At 42.0% G+C, this 20,199-nt stretch overlaps 1 protein-coding gene across 1 annotated transcript; it reads right to left on the bottom strand.

Annotated features, from left to right (window-relative positions):
• Window positions 1-7,508: 7,508 nt before the first annotated feature.
• Window positions 7,509-19,235, bottom strand: LOC136491551 (uncharacterized). Its single transcript, XM_066487866.1, has 9 exons — window positions 18,625-19,235; window positions 16,278-16,742; window positions 10,474-10,516; window positions 10,258-10,370; window positions 9,993-10,015; window positions 9,799-9,886; window positions 9,569-9,689; window positions 7,709-7,955; window positions 7,509-7,591 (listed from the first exon to the last, which is right to left on the bottom strand). Exons 1-9 carry the CDS (start codon window positions 19,233-19,235, stop codon window positions 7,509-7,511), a joined length of 1,794 nt encoding a protein of 597 aa, XP_066343963.1.
• Between the last annotated feature and the right edge of the window lie 964 nt (window positions 19,236-20,199).

Here is a 20,199-nt window from a genome sequence, read left to right as displayed (position 1 = left end):
CCTGGTTAACTATTGAATCATCTTAAGATGATTATAAGAGAGTTTTATAAAATTTTATAAGATTTCTAGAAAGTCTAAGATCATGTTAATTGTGTGTATAAAACTCCAGTTATGATCAAAAGAAGTAGCTACTATACTGCAGTCCAGAAAACACTTTAAATGGATGTTTGTTTAGTTACTAGAGAGGAGATATGCACCAACTCAGTAAAAGAAAGTTAATCTTGTTATCACCCTAATACCTTGTTATTAAGGACATTTATTTTTATGCCTCATATCAAATCATCCATATCATTACCTATGCATTCTTTGTATCTCATTTCATGCTCATGCATATAGGGTCGCCAAAGGGAATCACACTGTTGGAATTCGAGGCAGTGGAGGGAGAGGACCAGAAGGCACCACAGCAAGTAGCTCCCAAAACCGAAGAGTATGCCCCAGAGGAATTACCGGAGTGCCTCGATCATAGGCCAACAATCTTTCTAAAAGGCAAGCCCCGGAGCATTCTAAGCCTCCTATGTTTTACAAATATCACTTGAGTCCTTTATGTTTGATGCATTAGGTTATAAGAGTTGGCTGGAAACACTTGATGCATAGAACTACCTTGTCTAGAAATATACCTTGAACCCTATGTAGGTCTAGGATCGAACATATGCTTAGCCATGCATAGACCGGTAGAAGTCAGGTGATTTTCTGTCACCTACAAGATATATGTGGATACCAGAGAACGGTTGGCAATATTTGCTATCATGGAAAATAACCATGGGGTGTTATTAAATAGAGACCAGGCGGGAACTTATATGCAATGGTGTTGGGTTGGCTATGTTGGTCCCGTCCGTGTCAATTAAGGATCGTAACTCTTTTCGACCGCGAAGCCGAGTAGTTCAACCTAGGGCGGGCCACGTTCTGTTAGAGTGTGCACACTAGAGGTAGTAAGAATGTGTGGGGAGTCGGTGTGAGGCCAAGGGCTGGTCAGAGTCCTGATCGACCTAGCATCTGATAGTGTCCCTGAGGGAGCGGCGCTGATCGAACCCGTGAAATGTGGACCTGAGTTGTACAAAGGTGAGCCGACGTGACCCCAATGGGGGAAGTGTGGGTTTGTGTTAGGAATACTACCCAGCTGGTTGCAATTGATTCGAATCACCGTCTTTCCTGGATAGTGAGAAACTTGACTAGCTCCAACATCGTCGTAACTGGATTATGGAATATGATGGTTATGATGAACATGGAATTATTACACCGGCTATGGTTACTATTGTTATGCTACTAAATGATGTACCACATGTTTGGCATAGGTTAGTTGCTAATCTAGAGATGAATAGCTATAATTAACTTGATGACCGAATTATAAAATGTATAGCTGAATTAGTGGCTTTTTATGCAAAATGTTGTCAAGCTAGCTCCACTTATAAAGCCTTACATAATCCTTTACGTCACTTAATTTGGTTTATGATGGGTAAGTCTAGCTGAGTATCTTCTTATACTCAGGGTTTATTTCCCACTTATTCCAGATGTTACTGTGTATCATGGCTATTGCAAGAATTGCTTGTCTCCAGCGGTGGACGAGGAGTGAGGCCACAGGCACGGCCCTTCTATGTTGTCTTACCTATGATGCTTTTGTGGGATGTGATCACAAACTTGCAAGTATTTGAACGATGGTGTGAGATGTTAGTTTCAAAACTATCTTTGCTTCCACTACTACTACTTTATTTGAACTTGGGTTGTAATAACTTTAATTGTACTCCAATGGATGGTAATGTATTTTTGAACTCTATGTAATATGTGGCATGTATGTTGAATCATGTATGATCTTGGTTGTATGTGGGCGATGAATCGAGTCCCTTCGTGGTACTCGATGAACTACTGGGTTTATATGGGCTCAAGTATGAAAGTGCGACCGCTTCGTGGGCTCCTATTATACTTGTGCTCTTATAAATTGGACGGTTCTGCTACAGCTGACATCGAAGCAAGATTCAACATTATTGCCATATGTGCATTTAAAACAAAAGTCTTTGTTTTACAAAAACCCATTTTTAGCAACTTATAGCTATATATATAGGTGTTCAAATCTAAAATTTGAATCTATGGTGTGCTAGTGATCATTTTCCCTTACGCCCAGTTAAGTATTTTAGGTGGCTAAATAAGTACTAACATGGGAGTTTTTATTTTCGTTGTCCATACGTCATGTTATTGTATGGATGCCATTCACTTTAGTGGTAATGTATGGATCAAATGCCTCTATGCCCAAGGTAAGATGATGAGTGGCATGGCCACAAGTTGTGAGCGTGTGGTCTAAGGGGAGAGGTAGTTTTGATACTAATGTACATATATGTCGCATATATATACGGAGGTATTTAATTGTGCGTTAGCTTTGATATGGCTATATATGCATAATTATATGTATATATGGGACGTATTTACTTTCGGGTAGCTTTGATATGGAAGTACATATATATGGGTATATATATATATATATGGAAGTATTTAGCTTGCAACCTAGAGCCTAGATTTTCATTTCTGCATATATAATTGTGGGGTTGGGTTGAAATGAAATTCTTATGCAGGTACACTAACAGCGAAACGTGTAGCCCGACTAGTTACGTTTATATTATGAGAGAACGTATGTATGCCACCGTGTATGCCGCTAGAAGTTTCAATTTTTTCCTAAGTTTGTGAGGACATATGGAACATGCATGCATCATGATAATTCATTCATTTACATACTTGCATTGTTCCTCCCCTTATAAGTTTCTTATTTCATTAAATAACCCTTTTCTAACATGACATTGTTCTCACAAAGAGTTGCACCATATTTTATTGGTACAGATGGCAGCATCAGCTAGGAGTGAGACTTTTCTAGAGATGTTCAGTACCCCTGCCCTGCTCTGGAGGGTACTAAACTTTGTGGGGTATACTGAACTGCTCCGCTATTTCTAGAATGAGGGATATTTGGAGGGACAACCATGGTATGAGGTGCAGCTAACCATACCTATTCATACCCAAGCACCCATATGGCAGGAGTGGAAGGTGGATTCTGAGGGAAAAACTCCTTGGGAAGGTGCCCAAGTAGCTACTTTTGAGGTGCTGAGCCAGATTTGTCAGCAGTATGGGGATGAGTTGACCAGTAGTGCAGCTGATACTTTTCCTCGAGTGGATCCATCTACAACAGTTTGGGCACAACGCAACCGCAATGCGTTGATCTAAGACCGGGATGAGCTGGTAGAGAGTTCTAGTCCTGCTATAAGTGCTGTGTTCGTCGTGTTGAAGATGATGGTTGGGAGGAGGAAGAAGTGGTGCCCATGGATGAGGATGAGGCTCTATCCAACCTCAATAGTGACCATGCTAACATGTAGAGCAACTTTAGTGACTAGTTTGGTGCGCTAGATGTTATCCTCTACCATCTTATGTAATGGACATGTAGCTTAAGTTTTGATCTTCGAATGTATCGTTGATGTAATATTGGAACCTTGCATGTTGGTCCACTGTGGTTCAAACTCTAATGAGATTCTAGTTTTGTTTTACTGGTAAAAATATGACATGCCTGTTAACGCGTTGTGAGCGCGATAAGTGATCAAATTGGTGATGTTATGTTGTGAGAATGAATTATTGTGCCTCTATTTTATTGTATGAATTTTAATTCTCTCTAGTAAATTCAGTTTGACATGATTACACATTCTTCTGCAATTCATGACATAATCCAATAATCACTTATTGATGCAAATTTTGCAGATGACTCGCACTCGCACAGAGGCTGGCACCAGTCAGGGTGGTAATGATGATGACCTACCACTACTACCGCCACCCTCTGTGAATGAATTTTTCACGCAATTCTTGGGAAGCCAGCGAACAATGGAAGAAACACTGTGCCTCATTGCGTAGAACACAGCCTGTGCCCGCCAGCAGAATCAGGGGCCAGAGCCAAATCAATACAGTACATTCAAGGACTTTCTAGAGACTAAGCCTCCTATCTTTAAAGAGGCAGAAGAACCACTCTAGGCTGATGAGTGGTTGAACACTATTGAATAGAAGTTCCATCTGTTGAGGGTCACAGAAATGATGAAGGCCAAGTATGCATTGCATCAACTACAAGGGCCTACAGGTATCTGGTGGACTCATTATTTGTCTGCCCTACCTACTGGTGCTAATGTTACCTGGGAGCAATTGAAGATAGCCTTCAGAGGACACCATAAACTCCCGGGGATGATGCGCATGAAGCCAGCTGAGTTCATGAAGCTTACCCAAGGGACCAAGATTCTTATAGAGTATATGCATGCATTCAATATCTGGTCCCGCTATGCCCCAAAATTTGTTGATATAGAAGCAAAGAAGATTGAAAGTTTTAAGAGAGGCTTTAGCACCAAGTTGATGAAAACTATGGCCAACTCTAGATGTGATGCAAATAATGAGTTCATCAGTGATGCCCTAACTCAAGAGAACTAGAACAACCTACATGCGGCAGCAAAACGTCGCAAGCGGGCAGCTGAGGTAGGTGCCTCAGGTTCCTCTCACTCTAGGGCTCTAGTGGTAGCTAGGCCACAATTCCATCCCCTAGCACCTAAATTCAGGCCTCCCCAGCAAAACGCCCAGTCTAGCTGACCTTAGAAGGCATTTCGCAAGGCATTCACCATTGCCTTTCCCAAGGGTAACGCAAGCCAAGGAAGCTCAATAGGGCTAAGAAGTAACCAGCCATGCTTCAATTGCAATCAGATAGGCCACTAGGCCAAGGAGTGCCCCTATCCCAAGAAGAATGGAAATAAAAACTAGGGTAATCAGAAGCAGGCCAATCCTAAGGCACATCCTGGGTACATGCACTATACAGCTGTGGAGGAAATTCCCATAGGGGAAGTTGTTACCGCTGGTCTGTTCCTGGTAAACAAACACCCCACAATTGTTTTATTTGATTCTAGAGCTTCACATTCAATTATGAGTCAGATATTTGCATCTAAGCATGATCAGAATATAGTGGTTGTAGACAAGGGTGGTTATAGTATAAGTTTAGCTGGGGCTACTATCTCTACAAACCAAATAGTTAGAGATGTGCTTATCTCTATATGAGAGAGGGAATATACTGTGGATCTCATAGTATTGCCTGGGTTAGCCATAGTTGTGATTTTGGGCATGAGTTGGATAAGTGGTCATGGAGTTCTTACTGACACTACCACTAGAACAATTATGTTGAGAGAACCAAATGGGGGTAATGCTTTTTCTAGTACCGCTTCCTCAGAGTTTTGATCTTCAAAACTTGTCATGTGCTATCCAAGCCACTACTCTCTGTGATATTCCAGTAGTTTGTGAATTTCCAGATGTATTCCCAGATGAATTGCCTAGTTTGCCACCAGATCAGGATGTGGAATTTATGATTGAGTTAGTGCCAGGTACAACACCTATCTCTAGAAGACCTTATAGGATGCCACCAAATGAGTTAGCCGAACTTAAAATTCAGCTACAAGAACTCTTAGACAAAGGTCTCATTTGACCTAGCTCATCTCCATGGGGTTGTCTAGCTTTATTTGTGAAGAAGAAGGATAAATCCTTATGGATGTGTGTGGACTATAGGCCGCTAAATGCCGTCACCATTAAGAACAAGTACCCTTTGCCTCGTATTGATATTTTGTTTGATCAGTTGGCAAGAGAAAAAATATTCTCTAAGATTGACTTGAGATCAGGCTATCACCAAATCAAGATCAGGCCAGAAGATATACCTAAGATAGCTTTCTCTACTTGGTATGGCTTGTATGAGTATTTGGTCATGTCTTTTAGACTGACAAATGCTCCTGCCTATTTCATGTACTTGATGAATTCGGTATTCATGCCTGAGCTCGATAAGTTTGTGGTCATGTTTATCGATGATACCCTGATTTACTCTGAGAATGAGGCAGATCATGTAGAACATCTGAGGATTGTCTTATCTAGACTAAGAGAGCATAAACTGTATGCCAAGTTTAGCAAGTATGAATTCTGGCTACGGAAAGTACCTTTCTTAGGTCATGTATTGTCAGAAAATGGAATCTCTGTAGACCCATCTAAAGTGCAAGATGTCATGGATTGGAAGACCCTGACTTTGGTTCATGAAGTTCAGAGTTTTCTAGGGTTAGCCGGTTACTATCGTCGCTTCATTCTTGATTTTTCCAAGATCACTAAGCCCTTGACCAGATTGCTTTAGAAGGATGAAAAGTTTAATTGGACCCCAAAGTGTGAGGTTGCTTTTCACACTCTGTGAACCTTGCTAACCACTGCTCCTATTCTGGCACAACCTGACATAGAAAAACCCTTTGATGTGTTTTGTGATGCATTAGGGACCGGTCTTGGTTGTGTGCTTATGCAAGAAGGTTGAGTTATTGCCTATACTTCTCGACAGTTGAGAAAGCATGAAGTCAACTATCCTACACATGATTTAGAGCTTGCAATAGTTGTTCATGCTTTGAAGATATGGAGACATTATTTGTTGGGAAACATATGTCACATATACACTGATCACAAAAGTCTCAAATATATTTTCACTCAACTTGAACTAAACATGAGATAGAGAAGGTGGTTAGAACTAATCAAGGACTATAATTTGGAAGTGCACTACCATCCAGGAAAAGCCAATGTTGTGGCAGATGCACTTAGTCAGAAATCTTATTGTAATGCCTTAGAAGCGCTGTTGGAAGATGGGTTTAATCTATTGCATCCTATTGTGCTACACAACATCACTGTCAGTTACTCACTTGAGAGCAAGATCATCGAACTACAGAAGGCAGATGTAGGTGTGTTTCACATCAAGAGAAAGATGAAGGAATAGGAAACCAAACATTTTAGGTTAGATGAAAGATGTGTGCTATGGTTCAAGGACCAACTTGTGGTACCGAAAGACCATGAACTTAGAAATCAAATTTTAGATGAAGCTCATTCATCCAAGTTATCTATCCATCTAGGTAGTAGCAAAATGTATCAAGATTTGAAAAACCATTTTTGGTGGACAAAGATGAAGAAGGAAATTGTAGGCTGCGTTGCTAGGTGTGATGTCTGCAGCCGAGTGAAGGCAGATCATCTGAAACCCGCTGGACCGCTCTAGCTATTGTCCATTCTAGGCTAAAAATGGGAGAAAATAAGTATGGACTTTATTACAGGCCTCCCGCAGACACAACAAGGTCACGATTCTATATGGGTCATTGTAGATCGCCTCACCAAGTTGGCACATTTTGTACCGGTTAACACAAAGTATCACGCTGGGAAGTACGCTAAGCTGTATGTTTCTCAAGTCATGAGGGAACATGGGGTACCAAGGACCATAATCTTAGATCGGGGACCACAATTTATAGCTCGCTTTTGGGAACACTTGCACAAGGCCTTGGGAACTAAACTAATCATAAGTTCAACATACCATCCACAAATCTCCGGGCAGACCGAGTGAGTGAACCAGATCTTGGGAGATATGTTGAGAGCTTGTGTTATATCCTCCAAGTGGTCTTGGGCGAAGTGGTTACCTCATGCAGAATTCTCTTACAAAAATAGTTATCAAGAGAGTATTAAGATGGCTCCTTTTGAAGCACTTTATGGCCGAAAATGTAGAACTCCTTTGAACTGGGGTCGAGCCTGAGGAAAGGAGGTACTATGATATTGATTTTGTCAAAGAAGTTGAAGAACAAGTGCGTATTATCCAACAACACATTGAAGTAGCCCAAGCCCAACAAAAGAGTTATGCTAATAAAAGAAGAAGACCACTAACCTTGCAGCAATGGTGCATGAGTAAGCTTGTCCTTCAAAAGAGCAAAGGACACTTCTTGCTCTTCTCCCCAATGGAATGCAATGCCCTTCTTTGTCAACTCATTCAACGGAGCTATAATGGTGCTGAAATCCTTCACAAAATGGTGGTAAAATCCTACAAGTCCATGAAAGCTCCACACTTGTGTCACCATTGTGGGTGTTGGCCAACTCTGTATGGCCTGCACCTTGGCTTCATCTACCTCAATTCCCTGCAAGGTCACAACATAGCCAAGAAATGATACTCGTTCAGTGCAAAAAGTGCACTTCTTGTGGTTACCAAATAAACGTGCAGCCCGCAAAGCATAAAAAACAACACATAGATGATTAAGATGCACTACAAGAAAACCAAACATCAACGACTAGATCCTAACGACCACATATAATATGTGGTCGTCGGATGCCATTAGCTAACTTTCCATTGCCTTTAGATGCTGCCTAATGACCACAATTGTGTTCATTAAAAACTATTAACGACCACATATCGACTTTTAACGACCACATATCCTATCGTTAATACCACTTTTTCTTGTAGTGATGTTCAGTTAAAGACTTGTTGTATATCAAGATACCATCAAAATAAACCACCATAATTTTGCCAATGAAAGGATGTAAAACCTCGTTCATTAATCTCATGAAAGTGCTAGGTGCATTAGTACCCAAAAGGCGTTACTACCACTCATATAGGCCCAACTTGGTTTTAAATGCAGTTTTCCATTCATCTCCTAGTTTCATTCTTATTTGGTGGTATCCATTTCTCAAGTCTACCTTAGAAAAAAATATAGTGCCACTTAACTCATCAAGCATGTCATCTAGCCTATCGATAGGATGATGGTACCTAATTGTGATATTATTAATGGATCTACAATCAACACACATGCACCAACTGCCATCTTTTTTTGGAACCAAAATAACTAGAATAGCACAAGGACTAAGGCTCTCACTTACATACCTGCGATCTAAAAGGTCTTGGACTTGGCGCTAAATCTCCTTAGTCTTCTCGGGGTTGGCTCTTTAGGTAGCTCGGTTTGGCAAGCTCGCAACCGGAATCAAGTCAATTTGATGTTTGATCCCTTAAATGGGTTGAAGTCCTAGAGGTATCTCAGTGGGAAACACGTCACTATATTCTGCAAAAGGTTAGTGACAGAGGATGGCAAAGTGCTAGAAATATCATCCATGGAAAATAAAGCATCTTTGCATATCAAAGCATAGCACACATCTTTAATCTCTGATAGATTAGATTTATTAGCAAGCATCACATGATTTTTCATTTTAATTACTGACTATTTTGTAGATTTAGCATCAACTTTTGTATTTTCACTAGCAAGTCTCTCTTTTTCAGCTTGTACAATTTGAGCAGGGGTCATGGGTTGCAAAATAATTTTTTGACCCTTATGCATAAGTGTATATGTATTATTTCTACCATGGTGGATAGCATCATTATCAAATTCTCATGGCTGACCCAACAAGAGTGAACAAGCTTACATAGGTACCACATCACAATCCGCAAAATTAGAATAGGGACCAAGGAAAAAATGCACCTGGGCTGTTTGTGTTACTTGGCCTTACCGGAGTCATTGAGCCATTGAATATGGTATGGATGCTTATGAGGATGCGTGGTCAATTCAAGCTTCATGACCAAATCAGAACTCACCAAGTTATTGCAACTGCCTCTGTCGATGATGACCCGTGCAGGTCGATCTTTAATCACAAATAAAATCTGGAATAAGTTATGGCGTTGCAGCCTCTCTGCTTCCTCCATTTGTGTACTGAGGACTCGCTGCACAATAAAAATCCGCTAGTTGCCTACATCTTCGGAGCTCACATAAACTCCCATTTGATCTTCATTTGAAGTAGGTTCATCTTCAATGTCTTCCTCTACATCAGAAGTGCTAACATAACCTCCATCTTCTGTAGGAATGTATGCCCGCTTGCTAGGGCATTCCCTTGCCACATGTCCAAGTCCCTGGCAGTGATGGCACTGAATGGCTGAAGAGCGTCCGGTGGAAGCCACAGACGAGGCACTCTTAGCCAGTTCCTACAAACAAGTCTTACCAGTGGCCGAAGGGGAAGTCACGGGTGGTGCTAAAGGGTGCTCGCTGGTGGAGTAGACCATAAGTTATGGCTGTTTTAAGCACTGACTCTGAAATAGAGGACAAAACAGGAAAAATGAGCACAAAATTGGCGGTAGCGGCTAGGGTTTGATGGAAACGATGGGGGAAAACACACGAATTGGACTCTAACACAACCTGACCAGCAACAATACCTCAACCTGGACAAACTCAACATGACAGACTTTGAAATTGAAATATGCAAAGGCTATGGCGCGAAAGGTTCTAGGATAGGAAAAACGAGTATGGCACTGGACTATGGGATGAATGCAAAACACTCAAAACTAGGGGATAGATGTGAACCTGATGGTATACCTTAGCTCTGAATACCACTTGATGGGTATAGGGATCCTGATCTTCCGTCAGGTGATGATAACTATCGTTTTGGTGGAGCACGACACACCGATCCGGCTTTAGATCCAAAGACCTAAACCTTGCAATCTTAGCACCATGACTCCTCAGGTTATCAACTATGTCACCAAACTGGTTGATCTCACCAAGAAGGCTAATCCTTGCCTGCGAAACAAAGAACATAAGCAAGAACTCAAAAGAATGCAGCTCAAACTTTGGGACAAACTGTAGATGAATGATTTAGCACACGAGTTGGGGTTCCACAAACCGATAGTAGGCGACTGTCAATGACAGAATGATCTAAGCAAAACCTGAAAATGAAACAATGGCAGCGGTGAATGTTTATAAAAGTCTTAGGGTTGTCGCCTTACCTAGACGCACCCCCCTAACGGGCTCAAAGACGATACATGGCCCAATGGACCAAATACGGTGATGCAGCACCGTAACAGATTCTGGATGCTGACTTGTTTTGACGATTTTAATTGACTCTGGTAGAATTTCGACCACAAACCAAAACCATTGGTTAGCTTATGAAATTATCTTTCCATCCATATGGTGATCGTCGAAAACAGAGTCCGAATGTGTCCTGGGTGACCAGTTTATTGCAGACTGGTCCTAAAGGCCGAAGCAGACTCAAAGTCATGTTGGACCGGGCCTCTGGCTTGTGTTGGACATCCTTGCTGGTCATCTTTGCCGCTACCTCTTCCTCTAAGTTCCTCATGACTCTCTCCAATGTTCCTAAGCAATATAACATTATTAGGTAGCAAACTATTCCCAAAAGTATGAAAAGGATCACTTAAGAACGAGCTCACCTCTAAATTTAGTTGTCGCATTCGAGCTCAGGTCATTGGACCTTGCATAATGGTTGGAGGATCAGCAGGTGCATCCGAAGGAGTGATGTCCTCATTAGGGAAGATCACTTGTTTCATGGTCATCAAAGAAGCAAAATAGTGTTGCATTATCAACCGTCGAAGCTGAATATATATCCACTGGTAGTTGTTGTGCACAAATTCTTTTGATGAAGGCCACCTTGAATGACTTGGGAATCAAGTTCAAGAAAGTGCCATTGATATGTGACAATGAGAGTGCACTCAAGCTAACCAACAATCTGGTTCAACATGCAAGAACAGAGCACATTGATGTCCGCCACCATTTCATAAGAGATCATCAACAAAAAGGGGACATTTCAATTGAGAGTGTGGGCATTGAAGATCAACTTGCTGACATATTTACCAAGCCACTTGACAAGAAAAGGTTTCGCAAGCTAAGTAATGAGTTGAACATATTGAATTTCTCAAATATGTGTTGATGCACCCCCACTTATATGACATGCCTCTGCTTCGAGCAATCCAAGGTAAAAGCTGATTGTGCATACATCCCTTGCTAAGGACTTATTTAGTGCATCTAGTCTTTCCTCATGTTTTATAGGCTCATTCATGAAAATCAAATGAATTTGATGATTATATGGTACCACTATTGCTTCTATGCTTGACTTGATCTAGTGGTAGCATATGACATGTTTGTGGGTTTGTGAACCTAGTGTTTAATCTAGAAAATAAACTATAAGTGTTTAACTCAACATGGTCAAGATAACCCTTGAAATGAGGTGTGAAGAAGCTTGTCCTTGGATCAATCCGAGTTAAATATCTTTGGTAAGTGATCTAGATTAGACCAAATTTGGGAAAATGATCCTCACCCCATTGATTGACATTAATAATCTTAACCTATCTAAAATTGAACATTTGTGGTCATTGATGACAAAGGGGGAGAAGTGATTCACAAAGATAGGGGTAGAGACACAAAGATAAAGAAAAGATGACATAGGGGGAGAAATACGAAAGTAAGGGGATCAATTATAATTTGAGCACACAAGTAAGGAGAGCAAGCTCATAAACTTGATTGATGCATTTGTATGTGCATTACATATGTTTGCTTGCATAGCACAAGTTTTAAATTAAAATCTCATGCTAGTGCAGTGTATGCTAGTTGTAGGTTTGATTGATGAAATGAAAAACTAGCATGCATAGGTGTTAGTTAGATGTGCATTGCTTTATTTTCACAAGTGGTACTAGAGCCTTGCATATAATGTTGATCTCATGAGGTATCTAGTGTTTGTGTTTTGCAAGTGATTCCAAGTGGTATCTAACTAACCATGGTGCTAATGATGGTATTATTGGTGCATTCCAATTGGTATCATGCTTCAAAGGTCCATCTCTTATACCTTAGCATCTTTTGGTAGACATTACTCTCCCACAACTCAAATCCATGCATATGTGCAAGCTTCAATCCAAACTCATAGCACATATGTAGGGAGAGCTAAAGCTACCAATCCGGGTTCATGAAACTTGTCCAAATCCTTTACGCATAGTAAAAATGCTTGGACAAGCAACATGGATTCAAATGAATTTCAATTCATATCTTTGTGAAAGGGTTTTCATCAATTACCAAAAAGGGGGAGATTGAAAGCTCTAGTTTGGTTTTGGTGAATCGATGAAACCCTAAGTGCTAACCCGTTGCTCTAAGTGATCATGAGATAGGGTAGCAGATTCCAAGTGGTGGAGTAAATGGTGAAGATCATGATGGTGGTGATGGCCATGGTGATGATCAAGTGCTCGGTCTTGGAAAAGAAGAAAGAGAAAAACAAAAAAGGTCAAGGCAAAGGTGATATCCATAGGAGCTCTTTATTTTGGTGATCAAGACACTTAGCAAGTGTGATCACATTTAGGATAGATAGCTGTACTATTAAGAGGGGTGAAACTCATATCGAAACGCGATTATCAAAGTGCCACTAGATGTTGTAACTCATTGCATATGCATTTAGATTCTAGTGAGTGCTAACACCCTTGAAAATGTTTGTGAAAATATGCTAACACATGTGCACATGGGATAGACTTGGTGGTTGGCACAGTTGTGCAAGGGTGGTGAAGTTGGAGATCAAAAGGAGTTGAAACACAGGCATTGAACCCTGCTTCATAGAGCGTCGGACCGGCCTCTGGCTGGGTCCAACAGCTAACCCTAGCGCAAGGCTATGGCATGACAGCATCGAACCGAGCCAATCGAGGGTGTCAGATGTGATGAGCACACTGTTCATTTAGTGTCGCGTGAGGAAGTGAGCGAAGCGTGATGCGTGGCAACGTTGGACTCTCCCTAGAGTCTGATGGTGAGCGTCGAACCAACGTCCAAGGGTTTTACCCTCTCTGGTGCTCTCTGGACCGCATCAGATCCTCCGTGTGTGGAGTCCAATGGCTTGATCAGCGCATGACTGCGTGACCGTTAGTGGCAATGGTCAGCTCGTTTGAACATGGGGATGTGGCAGTGCATGAGTGGATGCGACAGGGTGTCGGACTAAGCGTCAGACGGTCCGACGGCCCATGCCAGCGAGTCCAATAGTTACTTATGTGACCCAATGGCTCTATTTCATGGGGGTGCCTATTTAAGCCCCATGGTCTCCTCTAGCTCACTCTCTTGGCCATTTTCATTGACAAAGCAACCTAGTGAGCTAAGCCAAAGCTCTCCCACTCATCTCCTTCATTGATTCATCAACTTTGTGAGATTAGGAGTGAATCCAAGTGCATTGCTTGATTGATTGCATCTAGAGGCACTTGGTGATTGTGTTTTGCTACGGAATTCTCTTATTTCTCTTGGTGGTTGCTACCACCTAGATAGCTTGGTGCAGCGAGGATCATCAAGCAGAGAAAGGTGATTGTCTCCGGCTCTGATCGTGGTGATTGTGAGGGGTTCTTGACTTTTCCCTAACGGAGAGCCAAAAGATACTCTAGTGGATTCCTCATGGATTGTGGATCCTCATCTTGTGTTGGTTGTGAGGCACCCAATTGCGGATTAGGCATGTGATGCCTATTAGCGCGTGAACCTCCAAGTGAGTGAATCTCCACAATGGGGACTAGCTTGCCAGCAAGCAAGTGAACCTCGGTGAAAAATCATTGTGTCATCTTGTCTCCGAGGATTTCATTGGTAATCATTGTGATTGATTGATCATCTCTTGCCATGGCGGTATAACTCACTACCTCTCTTGTGCATTTACTTTTTTAGTTTTGAGAGTTAGCTTGTGTCTTGTCTAGAGAGCTCACTAACTTAGTGAGGCTCTTTAGTTAGTCTTTGAGAGCTCACTAACTTAGTGGTAGTGACTTAGCCTCTTTTGTGATATAGAGATTATAGATAGCTAGAATTATGGATATAGTCTTGCATTTTGAGTAGGCTAGTGTGGCACTCACTTCGCTTCATAATTGTCTAACCACTTGGCTTAAGTGTTGTTGTAGAAATTTTTATTGGCTATTCACCTCCCTCTAGCCATTAGGACCTTTTAGAGCCTTTGTAATGTATTTTGCTTGTTTTTGGCTAGCACTGATGCCTTTTGTGTTTTGTGTTTTGTTGCCTTTGGGTTTTTGTATAGTTTTAAGTTTTGTTATTTTTGATAGTTGTGCTACGAAGGTGCTTGTTGTAAGCGACATAGGTTTTGTGAATAAAGTTTGCTTTAAAGTCTAGCTTGGACACTTGTTTGATTATAGAATCTGATTACAATTATTATTTAGTCCAAAGAGTTCTAGCTGATGGCGCTTATTTTCTTGCTCTATCCTCCACTTCTTTCTTCTCTGGAAGCTATCATAGTTGTGCTCACGTGTGGACGCAGAGAAGTTGAAGTGCTCGTATTTGATCTTGTACCTTTTGTGGAGGCTCAAGCTCAATTTGAGCATTCATCGGAGGTCGTTGAACTCATGCTCGCGTGTTGTCTTTGCTTGCACCTGGGTGTCAGAGGCTTGGTCTTTGGTCTTGTTAGAGCAGTTGTGCTCTCGTGAAACTTGGCTGAGGCTTGTCCCAACCGCTCGGTGTCTTTGGTAGTGGGGCGATCTTATGAGTCTTCATGCGATACCCTTCTGTGACCTCTGATACTGATCGGTTCTTGGCAAGCTGTGGCTACACAACACCCACTGGTGGCTGTTCAACACTCTATGGCAGGTGCGTACTACCTGTCTGTGGCTTTTGCTAGGCTATGCAAGCTGCTATTTTTATGAGTCTTCGCACGGTCTCTTGTAGCTCTCATATCTTTAAGGAAACTCCTGCCTCCATGGCTCTCTTGCTTTGCTCTATAGTGTGGTAGTGTTTTTGTGCTTAGGTCTCCCCTCTAGAGCTCTCTTGAGCTAGTAATGTTATGATGTACTAATTGGGACTGGAGTGGGGGGATGCCCTATTTTATAGTCCTACACTTGTATGTTTCATAAATTCTGGTTGTTGGGCAAGGTTTAATGCCTGGATGTGTTTTGATTATGTATTAATGACCAAAGATTTGCTTGTACTTAACGTATCTTTGCTCTTTTAACTCTGTTGTACCTACATTCTTACTTATTGATCTCTGCCTGATGCCTGATATGGATAGGTCCTCGGCAGGTCTTCTTTTTCCCCCTGATGCCTGCAGTGAAGGCAGGTCTTTGTCGAGTTTGTGACCTTTTGGCCGATTCTGATAACTCCTTGATGCCTAATGGTGGATAGGACTTTTTTCAAGGTTGTAGACTAGTTTATCCATGGATGTCGTTCCATGCTTTGTAGCTTTCGGCTATAGGCAAATGGAAGGTCCTCTTTGTCATGATTTTGGTTGTCGAATGTTGTGGCTCCGTTGCTAGCCACTTTTGACCTTCACTTTTCATAGTTTTCATGGGTAATTCCTCTTTATATTTTAGAGTGTTTTACATGGGTCTTGCCTCGTTAAAACCTCACCTCCGCTAGGAGTCCCCCTTTTGTGAGGATAAGAGTACATGCCCCTTTGCATGAAATGCAGAGAAAGAAAAGAAAAGACTAAGGGAAGATGCTGAGGTGACCTTGGCTTATATTTCCACAGAGGTCATCCTCTTACAATTATATGTAAAACCTACGTAAGTTATTGATGTTCTAGGTGTGTGTAGTTGTTTTGCCTTTGACATCCGTTAAGTAGAACGACCCTGATCTTTCGACGACCTTCATCGTGTAGGAACCTTCCCACTTTGGCTGAAGATTTCCCATGTTAGCCGCATTTGGTTTCCTTCTTAGGACTAGGTCTTCGTCCTGTATTTGCTTTCGGACCTCATGGCTAATTCTCCATTTCCTTGTTTGATCTGGTACTTTGTAATGTTTTCTTCTACTTCCAATCTTGTGTCTTTGATTGTTTCGATGGAGTATTCTTCGTCTGTTGCTAGAGCGTGCTTCACTACCTGGAGGCTCTCATGCTTGGTTTCCTTTGGTAGCATTGCCTCCTCTCCATATAGTAGTTTAAATGGTGTGAAGCCCATTGCCCTGGATGCTATGGTGTTGTGAGACCACACCACCTTCGGCAGCTCTTCGACCCCCTTTCCCTTACAGAGGTTGAACAATGTTTTTGATATTGCTAAGAATATTATTCTGTTAGCTCTTTCTACTGCTTTGTTTGACTCTAGGTGGTAGACTGAGGTGAAGGCTAGAGTTGTCCCCAAATTTTTGCAAAACTCTTTGAACTTGTCTGAATCAAACTGCTTTCCATTGTCCACCATGAGGGTTCTTGGCACACCAAATCTGCAGAAGATGTTTTGCCAGAAGAATTTTTCACATATTCTGAAGTGATAGTTACTAGGGGTTTTGCCTCAATCCATCTTGTGAAGTACTCAATTGCTACAACTGCAAACTTGTTCCCCCCTTGCGAGGGTGGTAATGGCCCCACATGGTCCATGCCCCATCTTTGTATAGGCCAGGTTGGCGGGATGAGTTGCACTGATGCCAAAGGCTTTGATTGGTGTGGGGAGGTGCTCTGGCATGCTTCACATGTCTTGATAATTTCCTTTGCATCCTTGATGTGGGTGGGCCAATAGAATCCTTGCCTGATGGCCTTTGCAGATAGTGCTCTTGGTTCTATGTGAGACCCTCAAATTTCGGAGTGAATCTCCTGAATGAGCTCTTTGCCTTTACTCTGGGCTATGCACTTGAGCAGTGGTTGGACTATGCCTTTTTTATACATGATTCCATCTACTAGTATGTAACTTCTTGCTCTGGCTACCATTCTTGCTACGCTTGCTTCATCGTCTGAGTGTTGCACATTGTTTAAGTGGTCAATGACCAGCTGCCTCTAGTCTTCGGACTTAGCAACCAGATTCTATTTGAATGCATTTGGGGTTGCTTTTGTTGCTAGTTTTTGCAACTCTTGGTAGAATGTTCCCTCTGGCATGGGTAGGTTGTTTGTTGCTGCCTTTGCCAGCTCATCTGCTTTTGAGTTCTCTGCTCTTGGTATGTGTTTTAAGGTAAATCCTTGGAACCTTCGTTCTAGGGCTCTTACTGTTGCCAGGTACTTGACTAGCTCTGGCTTCCCTCTAGCATGGGTAGGTTGTTTGCTACTGCCTTTGCTAGCTCATCTGCTTTTGAGTTCTCTACTCTTAGTATGTGTTTTAAGGTAAATCCTTGGAACCTTCATTCTAGGGCTCTTACTGTTGCTAGGTACTTGACTAGCTCTAGCTCTCATGCTATGTATTCCTTTTTGACCTATCCTACCATGACCTAGGAATCTATTTTTGCCATTATTGTTCTGGCATCAAGTGCCTTTGCCTTATTGAGCCCTAGTATGAGCCCTTCGTACTCTACTATGTTATTTGTTGCTTTGAATTTGATTCTGGCTATGTACTTCGAATTGAGGCCTAATGGTGATATGAGCACAGCGAAGGCTCCTGCTCCGAGATGTCCCTAGGGTCCATCTATGTAAAGTGTCCATGTTTGAGTCTGTGCTTATGGGCTTTGAAGTGGTGAAGGTGTCCAATCTACCATAAAGTCTACCATTGCTTGTGACTTTTTTTGCTGTTCTTGCTATGTAGCTGAGACCAAACTAGGATAATCTAGTTGCCCATTTTCCTATTCTTCTAGAGGCTTCTTTGTTGCTGAATATGTCTCCGAGGGGCTGTGACAATGGCACTATGATCTCATGTGCTTGGAAGTAAAGTTTCAACTTCCTAGATGAGATCAGAACTACGTATGCTATCTTCTCGATCTCTGTATAGTTCAACTTTGCTCTTGATAATTCTTCTAAGATGTAATAGATAGGCTGCTAAATGACCTTTGATTCTTCATCTTTTTCCTAGACAAGTACCCCACTGACTGCGTGGTCAGAGGCTACAACATATAATAGTAGGGTGCCTCCAGATCTGGCACTGTGACCAATAGTTTGCTGGCCATGTAGTTTTTGAACTGCTGGAAGGCCTTCGACTATTCTGGCCCCCATTCCAACTTTTCTCTGCCCCTCAAAGCTTTGAAGAATGGAAGGCTATGCTCTACTGACTTTGAGACGAATCTATTTAACGCTGCTATTCTTCCTGTGAGCTTCTAGACCTCCTTTTTGGTTGATGGTTCCACCATTGACATTATGGCCTTTGTCTTTTTTGGGTTTGCCCTTATGCCTTCGGGTCCTATAATGTACCCTAGCATTTTTCCTCTACTGACGCCGAACACACACTTTCTCGGGTTTAGCTTGAGCCCTACCCCCCTAAGATTGGCAAATGTTTCTTTGAGATCTGCAATATGATCTGCTTCATTCTTGCTCATCACCACAATGTCATTGACATAGGCTATGATATTTTTCTGCAACTGTGGTCCAAGAACTGCCTTGGTCATTATGGTGAAGGTTGATCCTGCATTTTTGAGTCCTTCAAGCATTCTGGTATAGCAATATGTTACGGAGGGAGTCGTGAAACTGGTCTTCTCCTCATCTTCCTTATTGAGCCAGATCTGGTGGTACCCAGAAAAGTAGTCTAGGAGGGAAAAGCATTTGCAGCCCATGCCCTTGTCAATGGAGGCATCTATTCTAGGTAGTGGAAATAGATCTTTCTTGCAAGCTTTGTTCAAATCTATGAAATCTATGGACATTCTCATTTTGCCATTCTTCTTTGGCACTAGGACTACATTGGCCAGCCACTCTGAGTATTTGACCTCTCTGATGACATTTGCATCCAACAATCTTTGTACCTCAGCCTTTGCTGCTAAAATTCTATCTTCCAACATTTTCCTTTGCCTCTTCTTCCTTGGCTTCATCTTGGGGTTAATATCAAGCGAGTGTTGTATGATGTCTCTGTTGACTCCTTTTAGATCGAAGGCTGACTAGGTGAAGACATCTTTGTTCTTAGCTAGAGTCTCTATGAGCTCTGCCTCTTCTTTCTTCAACAGGTTGCCTCCGATAATGACTTTTTTGTCTAGTACTGCCTACCATGGATTGTGATGGCGCCATGCAAAGTTGACATTTTCATACACAAGTAGCCCATATGAATGGCCGCATTGAACTTATTTACAAATCCTCTGCCAAAGATGGCATTGTATGGGTAGTAGAGATCTACTACATCCAATGTCACATATTCTGTTCTCGCATTTTCCTAGCCTCCAAAGGACACTAGCAAAGAGATTTTCCCGGTGCATCAATTTTCTTTCCTAAAAAACCAATTAGTGGGGAGTCTGAAGGCTGCAACTGGCTTCTACTCAGTTTCATCTAGTCGAAGGCATTAGCGAAGATGATACCTGCAGAGCTTCCGAAGTCTATCAAAACCCTATTGATTTCCCAACCTACTGTATTGGCCTTAATCACCATGGCATCAGCATGGGGGTAGCTTTCTAATTGGAGGTCTGGCCCTGAGAATGTAATGGGTGTCTTCAACCAATCTATGCAGCGTACTAGGCCCTAGACTGCTATATTATTGAGAAGTATGAGATGATCTTTCTTATGTTTTTTGTCTAGAACTCCATTGAAGAGCCTCTGGCTATTGGTAGTATCATGCCTACTGTAGGCAAGGGTGTGTGTGGGTTAAGCTAGTTTTTTGGTTAGGCTCATTTTTGGTCGTGGCTAGCTACGGTGGGGGTAGAGGCAGAGGTAAGGCTTCTAGTTGTCTGTTGTGATTTTGAGCTGGCTAGTTTGTCTAGATGAATGTTATGTGCGGAGGCCTTGGGTTTATGTAAGTGAGGTTGGCTTATGTGCACTGGTTACTATTGGTATTTCTTAATGCAAACA

Source organism: Miscanthus floridulus, chromosome 11 (assembly GCF_019320115.1).
Source record: "Miscanthus floridulus cultivar M001 chromosome 11, ASM1932011v1, whole genome shotgun sequence".
Classification (NCBI taxonomy): Eukaryota; Viridiplantae; Streptophyta; class Magnoliopsida; order Poales; family Poaceae; genus Miscanthus; species Miscanthus floridulus.
This window is presented reverse-complemented; position numbering and strand designations above follow the sequence as displayed.